General features: G+C 42.1%; 1 protein-coding gene and 1 long non-coding RNA gene across 7 annotated transcripts in view; one reads left to right on the forward strand and one right to left on the reverse strand.

Moving 5' to 3' along the window:
- LOC138745995 (uncharacterized) overlaps nt 1-21,950 on the forward strand; it is a 34,835-nt gene extending 12,885 nt beyond the window's left edge. Inside the window, exon 2 of the long non-coding RNA XR_011346648.1 lies at nt 21,439-21,950. This is a non-coding gene — a long non-coding RNA (uncharacterized lncRNA). The remainder of the gene's footprint in view (nt 1-21,438) is intronic.
- Nucleotides 1-22,936, reverse strand: part of usp47 (ubiquitin specific peptidase 47) — a 148,627-nt gene that overhangs the window by 22,054 nt on the left and 103,637 nt on the right. For 5 of the 6 annotated variants that reach the window (XM_069903596.1, XM_069903617.1, XM_069903590.1 and 2 more), the window contains 2 exons: nt 21,002-21,121; nt 17,364-18,162 (listed from right to left, as the gene is read on the reverse strand). In XM_069903596.1, coding sequence (XP_069759697.1) covers nt 17,364-18,162; nt 21,002-21,121 — 919 coding nt within the window. The remainder of the gene's footprint in view (nt 1-17,363; nt 18,163-21,001; nt 21,122-22,936) is intronic. The other variant, XM_069903580.1, reaches the window with a different exon arrangement.

The following is a 22,936-nucleotide window of genomic DNA, read 5'->3' on the forward strand; positions in this document are numbered from 1 at the left end:
ACCCAACCCCAACCAACCAATTTTCCCTTGCAACCGTGTCTGCCTGTCCCGCATCGGACTTGTCAGCCACAAACGAGCCTGCAGCTGACATGGACATTACCCTTCCATAAATCTTCATCCGCGAAGCCAAGCCAAAGACAGAAAAGAAGTACCAGTTCTAACTTTCTGTGATGGTAAAAATCAGACAAACACCATAGTACAATTCACAGTTCAATGAGAACCTCTGCCTCCCTGCAGGTCACTGGGTGCCGAATGGCATCAATTTTGCCCACAACACTTGGGCTACAATTGCACTAGGTTTCTATTTTCAGCCAGTTGATCCAAAAGCTGCATTTAATGCATGTGTATACAATAGCTGCAGTATAATTCCCACTCCAATTTATGCTTTCACCCTTGTGTTTGCCACATGAGGAGATTGAATAGACTCTGTCCGTACCCTCTGCAGTTTGGAAAACTGAGGAGTGCTCACTGAAATGTACAAATTTCTGTTAACCCCTCTCCCGGTCTCCTCCTTTCCTCCAGCTTCCCACGACTTTCCCTTCATTTTCCTATCAGAGCTACCCTTCTTAGTCCTCTGATCTGATCATAGAACACTACAGCGCAGTACTCCATAACCCTCTATTTTTCTTCCATCCATGTGCCTGTCTAAGAGTCTCTTAAATGCCCCTTATGTTTCAGCCACCACTACCAACCCTGGCAAGGCATTCCAGACATCCACATCTCTCTGCGTAAAAGACGTATCCCTGATGTCTCTCCTAAACTTCCCCCTCTTCACTTTGTACACGTCCTCTGGTGTTTGCTATTCCTGCCCTAGGAAACAGGTGCTGGCTGTCCTCTCATAATCTTGCCGACCTCTATCAAGTTTCCTCTCATCCTTCTGCGCTAACCTTGCCTCATAAAACTTATTTTCCAATCCAGGTAACATGCTGGTAAATCTCCTCTGCACCCTCTCCATAGCTTCCACATCCTTCCTGTAGTGAGATGACCAGAAATGAATACTCTTAACAGAGATCTATAGAGTTGCAACATGATCTCTCGACTCTTGAACTTAATCCCCCTATGAATGAAATCCTATCAACCTGCACGTTGACCTTGAGAGATTTATAGATTTGGACCCCCAAGGTCCCTCTGTTCATCCACAATCCTAAGTAACTGACCATTAACCCTGTACTCAGCCTTCTGATTTGTCCTTCCAAAATGACAGGTTCTCCTCCCTCCCACTTGTCTACTCCTATAACCTTTTATCTATTAGCTTGTGCTTCTCCCCTTCCCTCACCTTTTTGTTTAAGCTTGAAACAATGGTTACACAGAACATTACAGCACAGTGCTGTCTTTTAGCCCTTGATGTTGTGGTGACCTCTATATACCTTAAAAAAAAATGAAACCCTTCCATCGCATAAGCCTCCATTTTCCTTTCATCCATGTGCCCGAGTTATTTAAATGCTCCTATTGTTTCAGCCTCCATCACCACAACTGGCAATGCATTCCAGGCACCACAACTCTAAAAAAAACTTACCCTTAATTTTTTACTTCCTATGGATGCTGTGTGACTTGCTGAGTTTCTCCAGCACTGCACAAAAGCCCAGCATCTGCAGATTTCTTGTTTGATCTCTAACAAAATCCCTCTATACTTGGCAGGTTGGGTGCAGGATGTTTCCCTCCTAAGGATTTTGAACACCAAGATTAGGAAAACAAGTAGGCTGTGTTGGCCTGGGACGCAGGGAAGTTCTCTCCCTCAGAGTGGTGAACCTGCGGAATTAAATTTAAATGCTCTACCCCAGAGGCTCAGTCATCAGTTCATTTAAACTGATCTGGACCAGCCAAATGTCATTTTTTTGAAGGTTTCCTATATATCTTTGATGATTTCAATGGATAGAGGAAACCTTCAAGAAAATAGAACTGAGATAGAAAATCCACCACGATCTGGATGAATGATGAGCAGATTCTCAGGGCCCAAATGCCCAACTCCTGTCCTTGTTTCTCATCTGATTCTATTGTGTCGGGGGTGTTAGTTTTAAAAGTAGCTCGAGGGGGAAGCTCATCAACATCTCGCCTGCTGGCCTTGGTGAGGCTTTCGCTGTGCTGACTTGGAGACAAATGGCTGCAAAGTGAAATGAGTCAAAAGTGATGGAGAGAGAAGTTATTCTGAAAACCTGCCAGCAGCAACAAGGCAAATATTTTCACAGGGACTCATTCTATGCAATTGGTCTGTAAGGAAATTAAAAGCATGTTGATCCATCAGTTTTCTTGTAATATTCATATTCTACTAGGGTATTAAATGTGTAAATGGATGACTTTTATAAATTAGAGAAGATATTCTAGCATTATACTACTGTGGGCATTCAATAGCAAAACAATGAAAATATCCCTCGTTTGCACAGCCACCCATGCCTCTTGTTAGCTCAATCGAGGGAAGAACATAAGATCAACAAATGCACAAAAGATGAATAGAATTATTTTGTGAAAAGCAAGAAAAATAAAATTAAATGAAAGAAAACACATACATGTAAAATTGTGCTAAAAACTCCAAAATGCTGGAGGAACTCAGCCAGTCTCTTCAGCATCTACAGGAGACGAAGATTATATGCTGACGTTTTGGACCTGAGCCCTTCTTCAAGAAATAAGCCAGAAGGAGGAAGTCTCAGAATTCAGACAATACTGGCTGGGGGAGGAATCCAGTGTTTAACAAGAGGTATTAATTGGATATGATAATGGGCGAGGTAAACATTTACCATGTTTGTGCAAAACAGAATGGAGAGACAGATATGTCTTTTAAAAAAATACACACTCACAGCATTCCAGGAAATGATTTCCAATTTCCTGGAATGCAGTCTGTGTACAAGGATTGGAACTGGAATAAAGGACTCATTCCCGTTCCGACATTTTACATCCTCGACCCTTAGATTTTTCAGATCCCCATGGTCTAAACTGAACTGCAGGTGATCTGTGAACAACAGGGGGCATCATTGATAACAACGCTGCACGAGGGACATGTTATACGACGCAATGTACGTCCCACCTCTTTACCTACCTTACTTCTGGTATTCTGTCTAAACCTGCAGTCAGATACAGATATTAGGAGTTTTGGTCATTCCTGTGTGAACGGCCACTGCTGGAAGGTAGGGAGACACTTCAGAATGGAAAAAAATCACGCAAAGTCTATGTAAAAAACATAAGAGCCATGGAAAGCCAGAGCAGTCGATACTAATGCCACCCAGTTGGAGGGTGTCCAGTTGGAAGACGACGTGTTGTTCCTCTAATCTGCAAATGGTCTCAGTCTGGAAGTATACGAGACCACAGACAGATATATCAGCGTGGGTATGGGATGTAGGGAGATCAATGCCATTGCTGCAAAGTTAAGATTTTCAACAAAGTGATCTCCCAGTCTCTCCGATGTAGAGACCACAATGGGAGCTCCGGATGCAGTAGATGATCCCTGCAGATTCACAAGTGAAATGCTGCTTCACTTGAAAGGACTGTTTGGGGGCCAGTCTTGTAGAGACTAGATGCTGATTGGGAGAGTGTTTTGTTAGGCACCTTGAGTCTGTGCACCCAAAAGACAGCCGAGTTCTCCAGAATTTTGGTGTGTTTTTAATTACAATCACAGCTTCTGGAGACTTTTGTGTTTCACTCCTCTAAAATTGCCCTGCCCCAGGCCATTCAACCCAATTGTTCCATGTTGGGGCTTGTTTAACACAAGCTTCCTCCAAGCCAACACATACATCTCTATCCCTACTTTTAAAAAATTCTGCTTAAATTCATTTCTACTATTCACATCCACCACATTTTCACCACTCACTGGGTATAGAGGCTTCGATTGCTGGATTTATCAGTGGCAGACTTGCATTTATGACTTCTAGGTGAGGTCAGCTAACTTTTGTGGGCGCCTGTCTGAAAGGTCCAAATCCAGGTAAGCCTTCACAAACAATGGACATTATTTTACTTCAAGGACTCCACGTTATGGAGTAATAAACTCCAGATGAAATTAAGGACTCTTGTTGGAGATGAAAATGAGCTTTTATTACTTTACTGTTATTAGAATTATTTACTGCACTTTGGTAGTAATCGACGAGGGTCATCTGGTTTACAAACAAAGTTTAACTCAAAACTCCATGGACAGAGAATAACACACAAGTTTAACCACACAAAGTACTGTAATTTAGAACTCTTTTGAACTGTCATTTACATTTTTCTTTTATACAGATTACAGAGTGATTTCAAAAATGCAAATGGTGCTGTTGTTAAATTGGGCACAGAATTCAAAATGCAAGGAAACTAGAATAAATAATTTTGGACAGCATGTTCAAGGGTAGACTACAGGGCCCTAGCATGGTTAGTGTAGTGGTTAACTATGCTTTATAGCGCCAACGACCAGGGTTAGAATCTGCGCCGTATGTAGTTTCTACGCTCTCTATGCAACCTGTGGAGGTTTTCCTCAGGTGCTCCAGTTTTCTCCCACCCTCCAAAAATGTATGGGTTTGTGGTTAATTGGGCAGTATGAGCTCAGTGTCTGAATCAGCTTCTGCTGTGTTATAAACACATTTTTTTTTAAAATGGAAGACTGGAGATATTGAGATTGTTGGTGGTTAAGGGGAGATGGGATACAGCTTTAGTAAAGTGAAACCTTCTCTATCTGGAAAGGGATGATCAGTGTCTGGAGGAGGCTGATTTATGGTCCTTTAGCTAAAAAAGCCGAATAAGCACTCACTTTATAGTTATCTTGAATGTTAACTTTGAAAGGGTGCTGGAAGCAAGGGTTGGGGAAAGAGCAGGAAAGTGGAACTAACCAATCTTACAAAGAGCAGGTCCAGGAATGAGGAGCAGATTAGTTATTATGCAATTGTGTACAATCTGGTTGCCCCACTGCAGGAAGGATGTGGAGACTTTGGAAATGGATCAGAGTTACCACCATGACACCTGGATCAAATACTGCACAAACTTGGGCTGTTTTCACTGGAGTGTCAGAAGTAGAGGGAAGATCTGATACAAGTTTATAAAATGATGAGAGCAGGAGTTGAGCGTGGATCACATGAGGTCGTGTTTGGCACCAAAAGCAAGCTTTGGTGTGCAGACAACATCCATGGAAAAAATGTTTTGTTTTCAGAATTTTGGATAAAAGATTTTGTCCCTGTACTACATAGTATTTTAATACAAGAACAAAAAATTGCACCATGCCACTGATGTGGTAAAACACCTCAATTGTTATCAATGAATAACAAGAATTACTTCACATTTTAATGTGTTCAATAGGGTTTGAAGGAAATAATAAAAGTGACCCCCAAAAAAGCTAGATTTTGAAAAGTGTGACCAACAAATTGAGATTATAGACCGCCCACAATGAAGTGAAACATGAAAGTCTACAGATGCTGTGATTGGTAAAGATACATTAGCAACATTTAACTTGATGAAGGGCTCAGGCCCAAAATGTTGGTAATACGTCTTTACCCCCTAAGCATGCTACGAGACCAAATGAGTTCCTCCAGCGTCTGTTTTGACTTCACACAATGAAGCTGTTAGTGGCAAAAGTTAAATAATTAATGCAAGGTGTTGCAGCACCAGATTTTACCCAAACTGACAAGATTCCGTGTCAGATTAAAAAACCCATAGACAATATAAAGCTTTAAAAAAAAATCACAGATCCTATTAAATAAAAGACAAGGAACAGAAGGTGAAATATATGAGGGGCCATAGAACATTACAGCACAGAAGCAGGCCCTTTGTCCTTTCTATTCGGTGCTAATGTAAAAACAAACCTCAATCACACAAAAATCAAATTGTATAAAAAAAAACCTAAAGTATACAAAAGTGCTGGAGAAACTCAGCAGGTCATACGGCATTGTAGGAAGCAAAACAGTTCCTGAATCGGTGGTTCTTAATATCCTGCAAACTTCAATTGCATTGCCTTCCAAATTCCAGTTTGACTAGAGTCTAATTTAACTCTGTCAATCCCTTTTCTTTCCAGTAAATCAATAATGTGGACCTCAGGAAGTACTCTTGGCTCTCCAACTGTGTCTAACCACATCTTTGTAGAGGAGCAGACAAATGACTGCATATCGGCCTGCATATCACCAGGCTTTTGAGATATTTTCTGTAATTCACACTGCCATTTTAATGAATTATGTGGACTCCTAAACCTTTTGTACATCTGAAAAGTGCTCTATTCAATGATAATGATCCAAAAATTGACAGAGAAACAAACCAAGACAGATGTTTTAATTTCTTTCTTTTAAAAGTGATATCAAATTGTCTAAAAATCAATAACTGTTCTTTAGAACTGTAGCTAACATCACCCTGTTATTTTTCTTTAGTCATGAGGTCAGGAAAATTCAGGAATTCTATACCAGTTACCTGTGGTCTGTAATTAGTCAACAGCTGAAAGATTTTAGGGTTAACAGAGCGCGAGGGCGAATTATTTCTAATTCACCATGTTAAATGTTTTGACGAGGCATCCACAGTGAACAGGAATTGCTCTAATAGATGTTACTGATAAGTTTTCACCAGAGGGAGGGGCACGTCTGATGGCTCTATCCACCAGGGGCCAGAAGCTACAAGAGTGATAGAAGAGGAGGTAAGAGGAAGAGTTGCTTATTTGAATAGAGAGACCACCATAGCTGTACTTGAGAGGATATACACTGGGGGCGGGGGGAGGGAGGAATGGAGAGAGTCAATCAGCAAGTTTCTATGGGTGGATATAAAATGGGAGCAGTCACTTTGATGGGATGTCCAATCAACCTCCAAAAAAAGTAGGAAGATCACAAATTACAGGGATGGAAGGAAAGTATGGTAGTAATAAGAAGGTGATTTTAACTTCTTCGATACTGAGTGGGACTGTCAGTGGTCAAGGATTGGGTGAGGTGAAATCTGTCAAACGACTCCAGGAAAGCCTTCACAAGCAAAAAGTAGACTGGAGAGAGGGGACAACACTGGACCTCCGATGAGGCCAAGCAAATGACTGAAGTGTCAGTGGAAGTCTATTTTGGCTTATAACCTAGAGGCCAGTGGTGGATCCACTGTTGACTACTAAACTAACAATTTGGATGAAAATGTAATTAGTGTTATTAATAAATATGCAGTATGTACCAAAATTGGCAGTACACTGGACAATGATGGTTATCTACTTTTACAACAGGATCTAGACCAAGTGGGCCAAAGAATGGCATATGGAATTTAACTTGGGCATGCGTGAAGTGTGGCACCCTGGCAGGTTAAACCAGGGTACACATTTACTGTAAATGGCAGGGTCCTGGAGAGCATTGTAGACACAGAGGTATAGGTACAATGCTCATTAAAAGTGGTGCTGCAGGCTGATAGAGTGGTGGAGGTAGCATATGGCAATGCTTGTTTTTATTGAGCAGGAAACAGATTGCAGGAGTTGGGATGTTTGTATTAGAATTGCACAAGGCATTGGTAAGTTTGCACGAGAAAATCATGCACAAATCTAGCTCGAGGAAGGATATTAAGCTGGAAAAGGTGCAGAATTTGTTCAATAGTACACTACCAGGGCTGGAGTGCTTGGAGAGACTACACAGACAGGAACTTTTCTTCTGTGGAGTGTAGAATGCTCAAGTATATAAAATCACGTTAAGATTGGTAAGGCGAATGGACATAGTACCTTTCCCAGGTCTAAAACTAGTGGGCATAAATTTTAAGGGGGACTTGAGGGCCACCTTTCTCCATACAGTTTGTGAGCTGCCAGAGGAGTGGTAGAGGTGGGGATTTGAAAGACATTGGGAGAGGTACATGGATAGGAAAGCTATCAAGATAAGGGCTGAACATAGGCAAATGGGACCAACTCATGTGGACTCCGTTTGCATGGAAAAGAAGGGCTGAAGAACCTATTTGTGTGGTGCACAACTCTGACTCCAAGACATTCTATATCACGTCACGTGAAAGACCATCAAGTTGAAGTTTGGGAACCCAAGCGTAATTAACCTAGCTGGAATCTACATCTGAGCCCATTCCTTTCTAAAACTAAGTAATGATGACATGATCAGTTATTTTACCCATGAGTGCTGATGAATCCGAAGCAGTAGTGTAGAAGGAACCATAACCTGCTCCCATCTCTTTCTAATTTTCATTGAATGACAGATGGATATATAGAACTGAAACAATGCAGGAGACCATTTAGCTCATCAGGTCTTTGCCAGCTGAGAGAGAAATCCCATCAGTCCAAGAGGCAGATAAATTTTCGATGATCTATCATAGACAAAAAGATATATAACATGATCTGGAATAATAATGACTTAATGGAGGTCTAAAAGATTATGAGAGGCATGGATAAGGTAGACAGCCAGCACCTTTTTTCCCCAGGGCAGAAGTAGCATGCATCAGAGCACATCTGTAAAAAGTGAAGGGAGGAAAGTTTAGGGGAGACATCGGAGGCAAGTTTTTTTTTAAAAAAAGAGTTGTGGGTGTCAGGGGTGCTGTTGGAGTAAGTACAAGGGGTATTTAAGAGACTCTTGAACTCGCACATGAATGAAAGAAAAATAGAGAGTTACGTGGTAGGAAAGGATTACTTTTTTTTGTAAGAATATATGGTTCGGCACAGAATAGAGGGCTGAAGGGCCTGTACAGTGGTGTTCTATGTCCCAATTCTGAAATTTTAAGCAACTAACAAGATTTGAGATGCAGGATACTTCAGGAGAATATATACGTGGACCATTAATGTGTCATCGATATGTTCAGAAAATTGTTAAAAATACTAGAATGAAGGACAGAATCAGATAACAAAGGGTTAAAACATGCTCCAGTCCAAGATAAGACCATACCTGAACCTTTGTTTTCAGTTCTATACAACCCATCTTCGGAATAAAATGATTCAGGAAGAAAGATGCATCCACCAATTAAAATCACAAAGAGGGATTGCACAAAATAGCATCAGAAGATTAAAGGATGATGTGAACAAAGTATTCAAGGCATTAAAGGGAAATTATATTAATCAAAAATAAAGTGGTCGAGTCGGGGTCCAGAGATGTAGTCTGACACTTGGAGACAGGCCACAAGTGAAATTAGGAAACACTTCAACACAGTCTGGAAGGAATCTGTTACACACTGCTGGAAAGGGGGTAATTGTTCATTTTGAATCTGAAATTAACAGGTTTTGTTAATTTTATTAAGGGAATGTGGGGTAACAGCAGTTATGTGGAGTAATGTCTAAAATTAATGATAATTGGTGGAAATTGTTCAATGGTCCTCAAGGATCGAAATGTTCTGAAATAAAAGAATATGTTGAAAAAACTCAGCTGGTCAGGTTGCATCTGGGAGAAGAGAAATGAAACTAGTGTTACAGGGCAAAGACATTTGTCAGAACCTAAGTGACCTGCTCTTCCAAATGAGTCAGAGATGGTTATTAAATATAAACTGACACATAACGAATGGTCAGCAAAAAAGTCTGGTGTAAGAGGTAGGTTTTTTTTCCCCCACAAACTGTCTTAAAGTGAGAGAATTCCAGAGTTGGTGGTGAGGCAGCTGAAGGCTTATCTACTTATATGAAGTTAAATAGGAAAGTCTGCAGAAGCTGTGATTGCAATACACACAAGTGCTGGAGGTCACGGAGCACCTATAGGAAGTAACGGGGAATCAACGTTTCAGGCCTGAGTCCTTCGTCAAGGTATGAGCAATTAAAAAAAACAGACATGCACCTGAATAAAAAGGTGGGGGGCAAGTAAGGGATGGGGAAAACAGGCAAACAGGTAAGAGGTCACGAGTGAGAAGGGAGGAGGAAAAAGTTGAGAAATTATGGGGGAAAATGGGGGTAGGGGATAGATCTCTGAATGGAGAGGGAAGAAAAGGGGTGGGAAGCTGGCAGAAAGGATAGAGAAAGATTCATAGAAGGTTTTAATGGAGACTGGAGGTTAATATTAATGCCATCTGGTTGGAATATTCTCAGATGGAATATTCAGAGTTGTTTATCCAATTTGTGGATAGCCTGAGTTTGGCAGTACATGAGGCCAAGGATAGATGTGTTAGTGTGGGAATGGCGAGTGGAAAATATTGGTCGAAAGAATAAAGGTGGCCATTAAGAAGATTACCAAAGTTAAGAATTGCTAACTGCAGGTATTTTTCTTAAAGCAGAGTCTCGTAGAAAAATAACTGATGCAGTAAAGAAGGAAAGGATTAAATCACTTTGAAAGTTTGATTCTCAATCTAATTAATCCATTAAACTGAAAATCTGCTCATGATGTTGAAGTGGTTTGAGGGAGCGACTAGACTCAGACTGAACCTTAAAGCTGTCCTAAAAACAGCAAATCCTAAAAAGGTGGACTATTTGTCCTTCGCAGTCGAAATGTCTGTGGTCCACACAGTTTACTCATGCACTAAAAATATCTTGAACCATTTCCATATTTCCTTTGAAGAACAAAAACGGCTTTGAAAGCAGCTCAAGATACATTTCCAGCTCAGATTAGCATCAACTGCACTTACTATAAATTATGCTGCCTCTAATTTTGTATTTGCAAAACCTCAACCACCCATAATTGCACTGGCTGTGTTGCATGGTTACATCTGCATCATTTCAAATCAGAATCACTCCCAGGTACTACATTGGTATCAAAAACACTTCTGCCACCCTGCCTGTGCAAAACTGCATGCGCTTGGTTGAAAACTATGGTCCCAAAAATCATATCTTTGTCTCGAGCTTGAATTAAGGCAGACCCTTTATCTGTCGCCTTGGCTTCCTTCCCACACTTAAACCTGTAGGACCACTTCCAACTTCAAAATTCTTCTCACCACCAGCTACAGTAAAGCTGTGTGAGGGTCATTTGTTGCTTGGTGGTAGTGGGGGGGGGGGGGGGGGGTGGTGAGGTGAGGGGCAAAGGCAATATCACAAAGATGTTCTCACATCTCCATAGGTGGAATTAAACTTGTTTAAACAGTAGAGTAATGGCAAAATTGAAGGCCACCTCCTTCTTAATCCATTTACTCAGAAAATCTGTTATTTTAAAATAAATACACAATTCCTGCAGCATTACTCATGGCAAGTTTTATGAAGGCAGGATTACAAACATGCAATTTTATTATTCTGTTGCCAAGATGTGTAATCTGGATACACTATTATCCGTTGTTAAGTACTTACAAGGTCAATTTGTGGGTATTTTGTGATGGGAGGATTTTCCCCAGAGACCAGAAGCTGGGTTTAAGAATCCTTGCCAACATCAGAAGTCTGCAGAAAATTTCCTTTGTCATTCAATTTTTTCACATCTCTGCTGTGATGAACATTGGCAGATAAGAAATAACAGACTTTAAACAATCTGAGCTGCCGCATTATGGGATTTGCAATTTCCTTGTTCAACTACCTCATGGTGGAAGTAAATGATGTTGCTTCCTTACCAAGGTCAGGAGGAGGGGATGGCATGAAGTGACAAGACAGGAGAGGAAGATGCAGATGCAAGCCACAGGAAACAGATGAATATTGAAGATTGCAATGACCTCACATTGAACTTTATTTTAAAGATTTTTTAAATTATAGAGTAAATTGACAGTTACACATGGAAATGACGTCCCTCCTTTGGGAAAGACCAGCGAAGTACAAACGCAAGAACCTCCACCAGTCAGCCATCTGGCCCATCAAGCCTGTTTGACCATTTAATAAGATCACAATTGATCTGTGTCACTTGAGTGCTTTTATTCATCACCCTCAATTCCTCTACAATACAAAAAATCTATCTAATATCGCCACCAAGAAATGTAACAGAGTTGAAAATGTTGAGCACACATGGCACAGTTGGCTACAAAGTGGAAAACAGCAGCGCTGCCCAGTCCTGATGCTGACGGCTCTGTATAGGCCTGTTAAAGCAGCTTACAGTGTTGTATTTTAAAATCCTACAATCGTGAGGTCTGTGCCCAAGATTCCCCAGATTCCGGGAGCAGCAGCAGCTCGGTGCAGGGCACCAGAAACGAGGAGAACACCCTCCCTTGTTAAAGGAGAAGTAGAGGAGGCAATCTCAAAGGACTGTGACCACGGTGGCATACCAGCAAGGGGTTCAGCGGCTGAGGGACCCACACAAGCTGCAGGTGACACAGTCAGGGGGCCCAAGCGGGCTGCAGGTTTATGGGTACTGGCACATGGGAATCAGGTATCAGAGAAAGGATTTGAGAGGCTGTTGAGGCAAGAAGGGCTGAAGGCTTCCTTATCATGTCAGACATTTGATCTGGAGCTCAGGTTGCCAATGGATCGAACAGGAGTCTGTGCAGCTGCAGGGGCTGCTGGAGCGCTGGAGGCAAATTCACAGACACTCAGTGTCTCTGAAGGCATTTTTGCTTCTCTTTCTCTTACTGTAAGGGGTGTTTGGCAACACTAACACCAATCGTCAGTCTTACAGCAGGCAAAAGGCAACTTCATGCATATTACATGACAACAGAGGAATCTTGATAGTAACATTGAACAAGAGATATAGACCATGTGTAGGCAGATGGGATTAGTTGGCATCATGGTTGGTGAGGGCACGGTGGGTCCAAGGACCCTTCCCTCTGCTGAACTGTTCCAAGCCATGATTGAGCAGACGATTTGCCCCATGCCAGCTCATAGTTGAGATTAGTTGACCACTTTCCTATAATAACAACATTTATTTAATTTCAATGATAGCACTTGTGCCTCTGGCTTTCTCAGATTCCCATGTCTTTTTCCTCCTTCAAGAAATGCTCCCTTAAATATTTCAACTTTGCTCATGCTCCATTGCCCTAATTTCCTCTGTGGTGCAGAGTGACATGCTGTTTGCTAACACTCCTGTTAAGAGCCTGGGATTTTTCTGGTTGGTAATCGGTGGTGTGCAGGAGGCCACAGAGGTCAGTGCTGGGCCCACAACTGTGCACAGTACAAATAAACAATCAGGAAGAGGGGACAAAGTGTAGTGTGTCCAAGTTGCTGATGACATTAAATTGAATGGAAAAGCAAATTGTGCAGAGGATATGGAGAGTCTGCAGAGAGATATTGATGGTTAAATGAGTGGGCAAGGATCTGACAGATGGAGTACAATGTTGGCAAATGTGAGGTCATCCACTTTGGAAGGAAGATTTTTTGCAAAATTTTGGAACCATAGAACACTACAGCACAGAAGTAGGCCTCTTCAGCCCTTCTAGTCTGTGCTGAACCATTTTTTTTGCTTAGTCCTACTGACCTGCATGCAGACCATAGCCCTCCATACCTCCCGCATCCATACAGCTGTCCAAATTCCTCTTAAATGTTAAAATCGAGTCCGCATTCACCACTTCAGGTGGCAGCTCGTTCCACACCCCTCACATTCCATCTAAACTTTTCCCCTTTCACCCTTAACCCAAGTTCTCTGGTTTGTATTGCACCTACCCTCACTGGAAAAAGCCTATTGACATATACTCTGTCTATCCCCCTCAATTTTAAAAACCTCTATCAAATCTCCCCTCATTCTTTTACACTTCAGGGAATAAAGTCCTAACCTGTTTAACCTTTCCCTGTAACTCAGTGCCTGAAGCCTAGGCAACATCCTAGTAAATCTTCTCTGCACTCTTTCCACCTTATTGACACCTTTCCTGTAGTTAGGTGATCTAAACTGCACACAATGCTCCATATATGGCCTCACCAATGTTTTCTACAACTTTACCATAACATTCCAACTCCTATACTCTCTGCTTTAATTTATGATGGCCAATATGCCAAAAGCTCTTTTTACTACCTTATCCACCTGCGACACCACTTTCAGGGAATTATGAATCTTTATTCCACACTCCTCAGTGCCCTACCATTTACCGTGTACATCCTTCCTTGGTTTGTCCTTGGAAAATGTAATAACTCGTACTTGTCTGCATTAAATTTCATCTGTCATTTTTCAGCTGATTTTTCCAGCTGGTCCAGAAGCTTTGAAAACCTTCACTGTCCACAACACCTCCAATCTTAGTGTCATCTGCAAACTTGATGATCCAATTTACAACATTTTATTCTATTAATATTATTTAAATGGCAAGTGATTGCAGCACACTGCCGTGCAGAAGGTCTTGGGAGTGCTTGTGCATGAATCGCAAAAGGTTGGTTTGTAGGAGTAGACTATAAAGAAGGCAAATGGAATGTTGCCCTTCATCGCTAGAGGGGTTGAATTTAAGAGCAGGAAAGTTATGCTGCAACTGCACAAGGTACTGGTGAGGCCGCATCTGGAGTACACTGCGTGCAGTTCTGGTCTCCCTTCTTGAAGGATTCACTGGCTTTGGAGGTGGTTTACCAGGTTGATTACAGATATGAAGGGGTTGGCCCATGAAAAGAGGCTGAGTCATCTGGGACTGAATTCATTGGAATTAAGAAGAATGATAGGGGATCCTATGGAAACATAAAATTATGAAAGGCATAGATAAACTAGAGGTAGGTAAGTTGTTTCCATTGGTAGGGGAGTCCAGAACAAAGTGACATAGCCTCAAGACCCAGGGTAGTAAATTGAGGACAGAAATGAGGAGGAACTGCTTTTCCCAGAGGGTGGTGAATCTATAGAATTTGCTGCCCGTTGAGGCAGCGGAGGTGACCTCAGTAAATATACTTAAGACAAGGTTGGATAGAATTTTACCAGTAGGGAATTAAGGGATATGGAAAAAAGGGAGGTAGGCGGAGATGAGCCCATCATCAGATTACCTATGATCTCATTGAATGGCCAAAGGGACTATTTCTCCACCTAATTCTCATGTTCTTATGTCATTTGCTTATTTTAGAGACCGACCCCCTCTGGGACACACACCACTCTTACTTGCAAGCATGCAAGTCCTGAAACTCTCTTCTCAATAGCAAACAGTAGAGGACATCTGTTTAAGGTGACTAGTGCGAAGTTGAGGAGTTAAGAGGTAAAGAGGCAATTTTTTTTTTTTAAATACAGAGAGGTGGCAGCTGGATTACATTGCTTGGGGACGTGGTGGAGGCTGGTACAATAGACATTTCAAAGACTCATACAGGCACATGGATGCAAGTAAAATGAAGGGTTAGATTGTTGTGGACCGAGTTGATATTGTGAGTACCCTGCCCTTATGCAGTGACATGGAGATTCTAATTTGAAGGGGAAATGTGCACGTTTATTTCTATGATGTATTTCATATTTCAAAGTGAGAGCCTGAAGACGGGCTTACATAGGTTGAGGTTAAGGTAGGAGTTGGACTTGAGCACAACAATCCATGAGTCGTGCTGGTCAGATCAGTGTCTGGACAGCATGACAGCAGTTATTAATGCCAGGTGCAGGCTGATGCAATACAATTTCCTGCATCAACTGTACCTCACACCACAAAAATTACATAAATCCAAACAGAAATCTCAGATTTGTGCTTTAGGTGTGGTGTGGCGATTGGAACCTTTATCCATTCAACCTAGCTGTGTACAAAGGTGAGATTCTCCTGGGGGACATTCTGAAAAAAAAATTACAAAAGCAGATTTTCCACAGGATCTGAAATTGTACCTTCTGAGAAACATCATGGGCGTGGGTTTTAAACTCTCCAAGTAACAAATTCAGTTTGTGAAGGTTGCCAGGAAACATAGCAGTCACGTGGAAGTCTGACTCCCAACTAAACATTACACGATGGGAATATAGATATGCGGAATTGCATTCCCCTGGAGAAAACCATGTACAATTTAAGGAGGAAATATGACACATTCGTTAGAGTATGGCACCCTTATCTGAAGTATACTGGTTTGCAGATACGACTATTCCCCCTTCGGAACAAGGGTACTGAAACAATCTGTCCCAGAAGAGAAACGATTAGGATCAAGGAAATGGGATGTGGAGCAGACAACGTGCTGTGTTAGTCATTTTTTCTTTTTATTCCTTTCCTTTGGTTATTGTTTTTTTTCCCCTCTCTCCGAGGCCTTTCCCTCGGTTTCTATAGGGGCCATTGACCCCAACAGTATTTGTGTTTTTTTTTGTATCTGTATAATTTATATGATTTTATTTTTAGTTGTATCAGGCAAGAGGGGTGGGGTGGAGTGGGGATAAAAATGAACTCTGCATGTTATACTGGTGTTGGAAGAGATTGCATTGTACATTTGAATTTATATGAGTGTGAAAATCTGAAAAAAATATTCAAAAAAAGTTTACATCGTGGGCTGAAGGGCCTGTACTGGGCTATAAGGTTCTATCTTCTAATCTTCAGGTCAGTTCCTTCACCACAACAGACTCCAGTGGGACAGGAAAGCTCACTACCAATTTGCAAGGCCATTCAGGGACAGGAATTAAATGCCAGCTCTGCAACACCCAAAAGGCAAAAAAAAGGGAAGTAGTCACTATATCAATGCAAATACAAGTGTTTTGCCAGAGTTAAGCAATAGAGCACAGCGCCTGAGGTGAAGAACTCCATAATGTTTGAGACAAAGACACATTTATTTCCTTTATTTGCCTGTGATCTACAGTTTTAAATTTGTAAACAAATAATTCACATGAGATTCAAGTACACATTCCAGATTTTATTTAAGATTATTTGGACAAGTCAGTCACATCTAAATCCAATTGAGCATGCCTTCCATATGCTAGAGAAAAGTGAAGGGGACCAGCCCCTAAAACAAGGGAGGAGCTGAAAATGGCTGGAATGGAGGCCTGGCAGTGCATCACCAGAGTAGATACTCAGGACCTGGTGGTGTCTATGAATTACAAATTTCAAGCAGTCGTTGCAAGGGATAGGCAACAAAGTACTACTGTATATGCCGTTGTATAAAACAACCCCAGAATTTCCACATAAAATGTTGGTTTTGAGTGATACCCTTTGTATAAGACAACCTCAAATCTGGTCTTTTACCGCTGTCCAGTGGATGCTATTAAAAGTAAATCATTTAAAGGTTTAAATTTTATTTGGATATTTTAAAATAAACCACCATCAGCCCCTTTAACAAGCCATTTAAAGCCAGTACAGAGCCAACAATTGTCAGACCGGGCAGATGGACCCCGTGGAGGAGCACTGAGACTTTGCAAATAACTAATGGGGCATGTGCGAGATTGCATCTTAGCCGACGGGAAGATGGCAGTGGTGTTGAGACTTTGTCATCAGGGTATGGATTTTAAACCCTTTGTATAGGACGACCTGATTTTAAGGCAATAATTTTAACTTTCAAGATCATCCTATATAATGGCATAAATAGAATTTTAATATACATACCACTGCCATGTCCCAAATATTATGATGCCCTGAAATGACGGGACTATGTACAAAAAGAGCTGTAATATCAACATAAAATCTGGAATTTGCACTTTAATCATGTGAATTGTTTGATTACAAATAAGGAAAAAGATGTCTTTCTCCCAAGCATTATGGAGGGCACCGTATGAAAACTTTGCAGTTTGTACCTGCGGTATTTAGGAGGTTGATAGAGATGACACACACAATCATACCAGACAAGGAGTTCCTTTCACAAGCAGTTAACACAGAATACAACATACTTTTCTGTCCATCACCTGATCCATCTTCAGATGAGCATGGCTCCGCTTTGAAGTAAATGTACCGTGCTAGTCCTCTCCCCTTCCCATTCTCGTCGTACTCGCTATCCGTCCCCGAATCCTCTTCTGCTGTATCCCACATCTCTTTCTTCCCTTCACCGGCCTTTGAGCGGCGGCTGTATGTGATGCTGTGGGAGTCCAGACCATTGGTCAGGGAGATAGGGGCTGTGTCTGCATTGCACAAAGTGTCACTGCTGTGGCTGGAGCTGAGGATATCACTGTCCACAGAGCTTGTACTCCGGTCATTGTTTACGTCAGAGTCTGACCGCTCCTCCGACTGCAGAGGCACCTCAGCATCAGAGGGGGGAATCCGGTTTTCAAGCTCCCTGTTGTCCACAGAGGCCGACAGCTCGGTCTCTTGTGATGGGGACTCGATGGTTTCAAGGTCACTGCCTTCTGCACTTTTCAGCCCCTCTCCATTCCCTCCTAAAGTGCAGGACGACAGCTGCTGATGCTGCAACAGCGACAGGTTTTTCAGTCTCTCTGTGCTCTCCTCCAGAATTGCCTCCACAGGCTTCCGGTAGGCTGAAGAGCCTCTTGTGGACTCGCAGCTATCTTCTTGGCTGGCTGGATCTCCTGCAGCTTTCTGATGCAGGCACCTGAGACCCTGCAAGCCTGGCGATTGCTCTGGCAAGGAAACGTACAGCTGAATGGTGTTGGCATGCTGGTCCAGCAGATGCCAGAGCTGAGATTCAGCAAACGGCGCCTGGTTATCCTGTGCATCCACACTTTCAACAAATACCTGGAACACATTAAAACCCAGGTTAGCAGGGACTGGAATCGTTCTGCATTCCCACAAAACGAATGGCAAGCTTCACCTTCCTATTAATCTAGCATTGTTCTTAAACCTGTCTGATTGAAGGCAAATTGCTTCAAAGTTGTGCAGTCAGCATTTTCACTACTGAGGTTAGGGTGCTTTGTGGACTCCCCAACGGATCATTGGTGGCAGGTTAGGCAGCATCTGTGGACAGAAACACAGCCAACTTTTACAGGTAAGAACACAGAATTGCTGGAGGAATTCAGGTCTCGCAGCATCCATAGGAGGTACGGATATCTAACAGATGTTTCAGGCCTGAGCTCTTCAACCTTCAGGCCCGAAATAGTTATATATCTTTACCTCCTATGGGCGCTGCGAGACCTTCTGAGTTTCTCTAGCATCTGTGTTTATACTACAATCACAGCGTCTACACACTTGTGTTTCACCCCTAACAATTACAAGTCCTCAGCTAGATTTCTCTCCACAGACCATGCTGAGCAATCCCAGCCATTTCTGGTATTCCAGATTTTCAACATATTCAGTAATTTGCAGTGCCCTTGGAATTCTTTTTTATGAGATGTGGCATCATTGGCAAGAGCAGCATTTATTATCCAAGTGTCCCCTGAAAACATGGCAGCCACATGCTTTCTTGAATCATCCGAGAAAACTACAGCACAGAAACAGACCCCTTCAGCCCTTCTAGTCCATGCCAAACCATTTTTTTTGCTTAGTCGCACTGACCTACACCCAGTCCATAGCCCTCCATACCACTTCCAACTATGCACCTGTCCAAATTCTTTTTTAAATTCTAAAAATTGAGCCCACTTTCGCCACGTTAAAGCTCGCCTGCACTGCAGTTGGGGAACAAATTCCAAGATGCTCATGCAGCAACAATAAATGAATTGTGATACCTTTCCAGGTTAGAGCGGTGTGCAACTTGGAAAGGAATTTAAAAGTAGTGGTGTTTCCTGCTGGTAATAAGAGGTCACAGGTTTGGGTGAGCGGTATTTAAATTTTAAAAAATTTATTTACAGCACAATAAGCTGATTCCAGCATTTAAACCCGTGCTGCCCAATTACGACCAAATTAGCCTAAAACCCTGTATATTATGGAGGGTGGGAGGTAACCACAGCACCCAAGGAAAACCCACGTGGACACAGGGAGAACAGACAACTCCTTAGACCGTAAAGGATTCAAATCAGGGTCGTTGCAATAGCGTCACGCTGACCACTATGCTAAACATGCCACCGTTTCTGTCCAATGAGGTCCAAAATAGACCAATCACTATATTTTCGGTGGATTTATCCTTCATATTGTTTATTCACTGCAGTATATTCAACACTGCAGGTCTGCTGCATCTTAAGTGGCAAGAGAATTGCAAAGTTTAAGTAGGTTTGGGAGTATTCTCACAGACAGAGGTAAAAATTTCCCATGGACAATGTTTTTGATGAAAGACCAGCTCTCCCCCAGTGACCCAGGCCAATATTTGTCGCTTGTACAAGAACACTAAAGCAGGTCTGATCATTTTCTCATTGTTGTTTGTGGGAGTTTGCTGCTCACAGACTAGCTGCCACATAATCTCCACTTCAAAATAACTTTATTGACTGCAAAGCCTTTTGTAATCAAAGCTCTGTGGGATTGCAAGTCTGTCTTTGCATGTTTTATAAGAGTCTGATCACTGTTTCAAGTTCTGCATGAATTAATGAACATTTGGATTAATGATTTCTTGATTCTCAAAAAAAATATGCAAACTTATCATAAGATGAGCATTCTCTTCAATTACAGCTTATTTGAAGGATAAATGCTTGATCAATTGTTTTTCCAAAGGAAATGATTAATTGAAACTGTTGTATCATGTTACATTACCTCATGTATATAACTGTGCATTAGGAACACATTCTTACATTCACATGTGCACGTACATGAACATATACAATGTCCCCTCTATGTCCAATGTCCATCTAATCTCAATTCCGAGAATGAAAGGCTCAACACATGAGGGGTGCTCAACAGTTCTTGGCTTGTACTCAAGGTAATTTCTCCAGGTAGGAGAGTCTTGGACAAGAGGGCACAGCTTCAGGATTGAAGGGCACCCACTTAGAACAGATGTGAAAGAATTTCTTCAGCCAGAGTGTGGTGAATTTGTTGCCACGGGTGGTTGTGGAGGCCAGGTCATTGGGTATATTTAAGGCAGAGATTGATGAATTCTTGATAAACCAGGGCATCAAAAGTTATGAGGAGAAGGCCGGGCAATGGGGCTGAGTGGGAAAATGGACCTGTTTATGATTAAATGGCGGGGAAGACGATGGGCTGAATGGCCTACTGGATGACAGCAGTGCAATACCACAGCGGGTAGGTCTGCTGCCCAATAGCTCCAGTGACCCAGGTCCAATCGAAATCCCTGGTGCTGTTAGTCAGGAACTTGCTTATTCCACATAGGCTTCTCTGGGCACTCTTGTTATATCCCCCATCCCAGAGTCACGGATTGGTAGATTATTATAAATTGACACTGGAGTAAGAAGGTATCAAGAGCATCAGAGCAATTAATGAGCATGCGAGGGAGAATAGGTTACAGAAAAAGTGGGGACTACTCTGAGTCAGTGCTGACCTTGTCACAAGGAAGACAAAAATTAAAAATCAATCTTCATTTAATCACGCTTTCTATACAGTTCTTCTAAAGCTGGCTTAATACCAAAAGGTTTGAATACTACCTGTTCCACTGTTATTAAACTGGAGTTGCTTAAATTGCACAGCTGCAATGTTCCAGTTCCCTCTGCTGCCTTTAAAAACATCTTTATCCTGCAAGATGAATCTTTAAACCGACCTTGTTACTCCTGAAAAATCCTTCAGCCTTCAATGTTTTGCTGGGCACGTGAAGCAGATGCAGATCATTGCAACAGCGTTCCAGAACAATACGCATGTGTTCAGCAGAGAGTCCTGTTGCCTGTTATTTAAAACAAAAGCAAAAGATTCCCATAAGGAAACAGATCTTTAAAACTATTAACTTATGAATTTGAGGAAAACATTTCCTTTTAATTATAAAAAGGCATAAGAGCATGGCGATGTTTTGCGAGTTGCCCTTAGTTGATTCCCTCTTACATTCATTACAATTGCTCCAGTCTCCTCTAATTCTACCCTACCACTATCAGAAGGACCAAAAATGCTCCACAAAATTACTTTCAGGTTTGGTAGTCATTGGCCCACCAGAAGCAATGATCCAGCCAACCCCACTTGAATTGTTTCCTTTCCTTCCGTTACCAGAACTCTTGAATGGACTTCCCATTGGTTGGAGTTCACGGTGGTGTCGTCTGTGCTGTGTAGCGGCATGAGAGGTTGCAGACTCCAGGGGAGTAGCGGACCAGCACAGGGCACCAGTGACGAGAAGAACACTCCCCCCCCCCCACCTCCTGTTGAGAAGGAGAATCAGACAGGACAACCCTAGAGGATGGTGACCACAGCAACAGAACAGCGAGGGGCTCAGCGGCTGAAGAACTCACTCAGACTATGGGTGATCTACAGTTGGGGGGGATCTACGTGGACTGCAGGCTGTTGGAGACTGGCTCATGGGAACCAAGTATTGGTTGGAGCCAGGATTCAAGAGGGTGCTGAGGGCAAGAAGAGCCCCTGGAGCTAAAGGCTTCCAGATCGAGTTAGAGGTGTGTATCTGGAGTTTGGGTTTCCGATGGTTCGAACAGGAGTCTGTGTGGCTACAAAGGATGATAGCACATGTTCGTACTAATACGTGACAATAAAGGAATCTTGAATCAGTACAAGGTGATGTTTAACTGTGCAAGTTTTTGTTTTATTGTTAAACTTTTTATTCCTGCACAACCTGCCGCATGATGTAATGGTTGACTTGCCTGGATGGCATGCAAAATGAGATTCTCCACTGAATCTTGGCATATATGAAAAAAAAATTCAATTTTTTTTAAACTAAAAGGCAGGCTATTCCTGCCATAGACCCATTCTTTGATTCCACTTTCGGCTGTTACTGAAATTGTCCCACTCTTTTTGGTATCTCATTTGATCTTAAACAATTTCCTTATTTCCACCCCCTGAGAAAACAAGACTTTGCCCCTCCCCCAGTTCCTCTGCTGCTGGGACATTCACCAATGCATTTATTAAATGTCCCAACTATTCATTCCCAGCTAGCCTGCGTTGTGTATCACCTCCCCTCACCCCCCACTGTAAACCTGAGCTCGTCCTATTGTTGTCCATACAACATGTCCCTTTTGCCCTCTGCACTGACCATCCAGTTAAGCAATGCCTCAAATATTTCCATTTTAATTTCCAAATACTACCCTCACAGTTACTCTTTGTGATCTCCAATTCTGTCTTCCAGCGGATCCCCAAATTTAATGCCTGCACCATTGCTGGCCGTGACTTCTACTGTTGAACCCAAACTTCTGAATTCTCTCCCTGAATCTCTTTGACTTCCTCCTCTTTTACAAGGAAACCTAGTGTTCTATATTTTTGCCTAAATTTATTTCCTCCCCCATTTTCATCCCAGGGAAGCAATGCAAATATTAAAATAACATTTTGTGCTTCAAGCCAAATCAGGACTGACCTTTCAAATTTGTTCCCCCTATTCCAGCTTTCTCACCAGATCTCTTGATCCCTTGAGCTCCAAGAACTTTATATAACTCTTTCTTGATATATTCAATATTTTAGCTTCATCTATTTTCTGTGATAGAGAAAACAGATGAAACCAAACTTATGATGATCCAGGTTCTCTGGAAGAAATTCTTCATCTTCTTAA

The sequence above is a fragment of the Narcine bancroftii genome, chromosome 1, assembly GCF_036971445.1.
Source record: "Narcine bancroftii isolate sNarBan1 chromosome 1, sNarBan1.hap1, whole genome shotgun sequence".
In the NCBI taxonomy this organism is placed as follows: Eukaryota; Metazoa; Chordata; class Chondrichthyes; order Torpediniformes; family Narcinidae; genus Narcine; species Narcine bancroftii.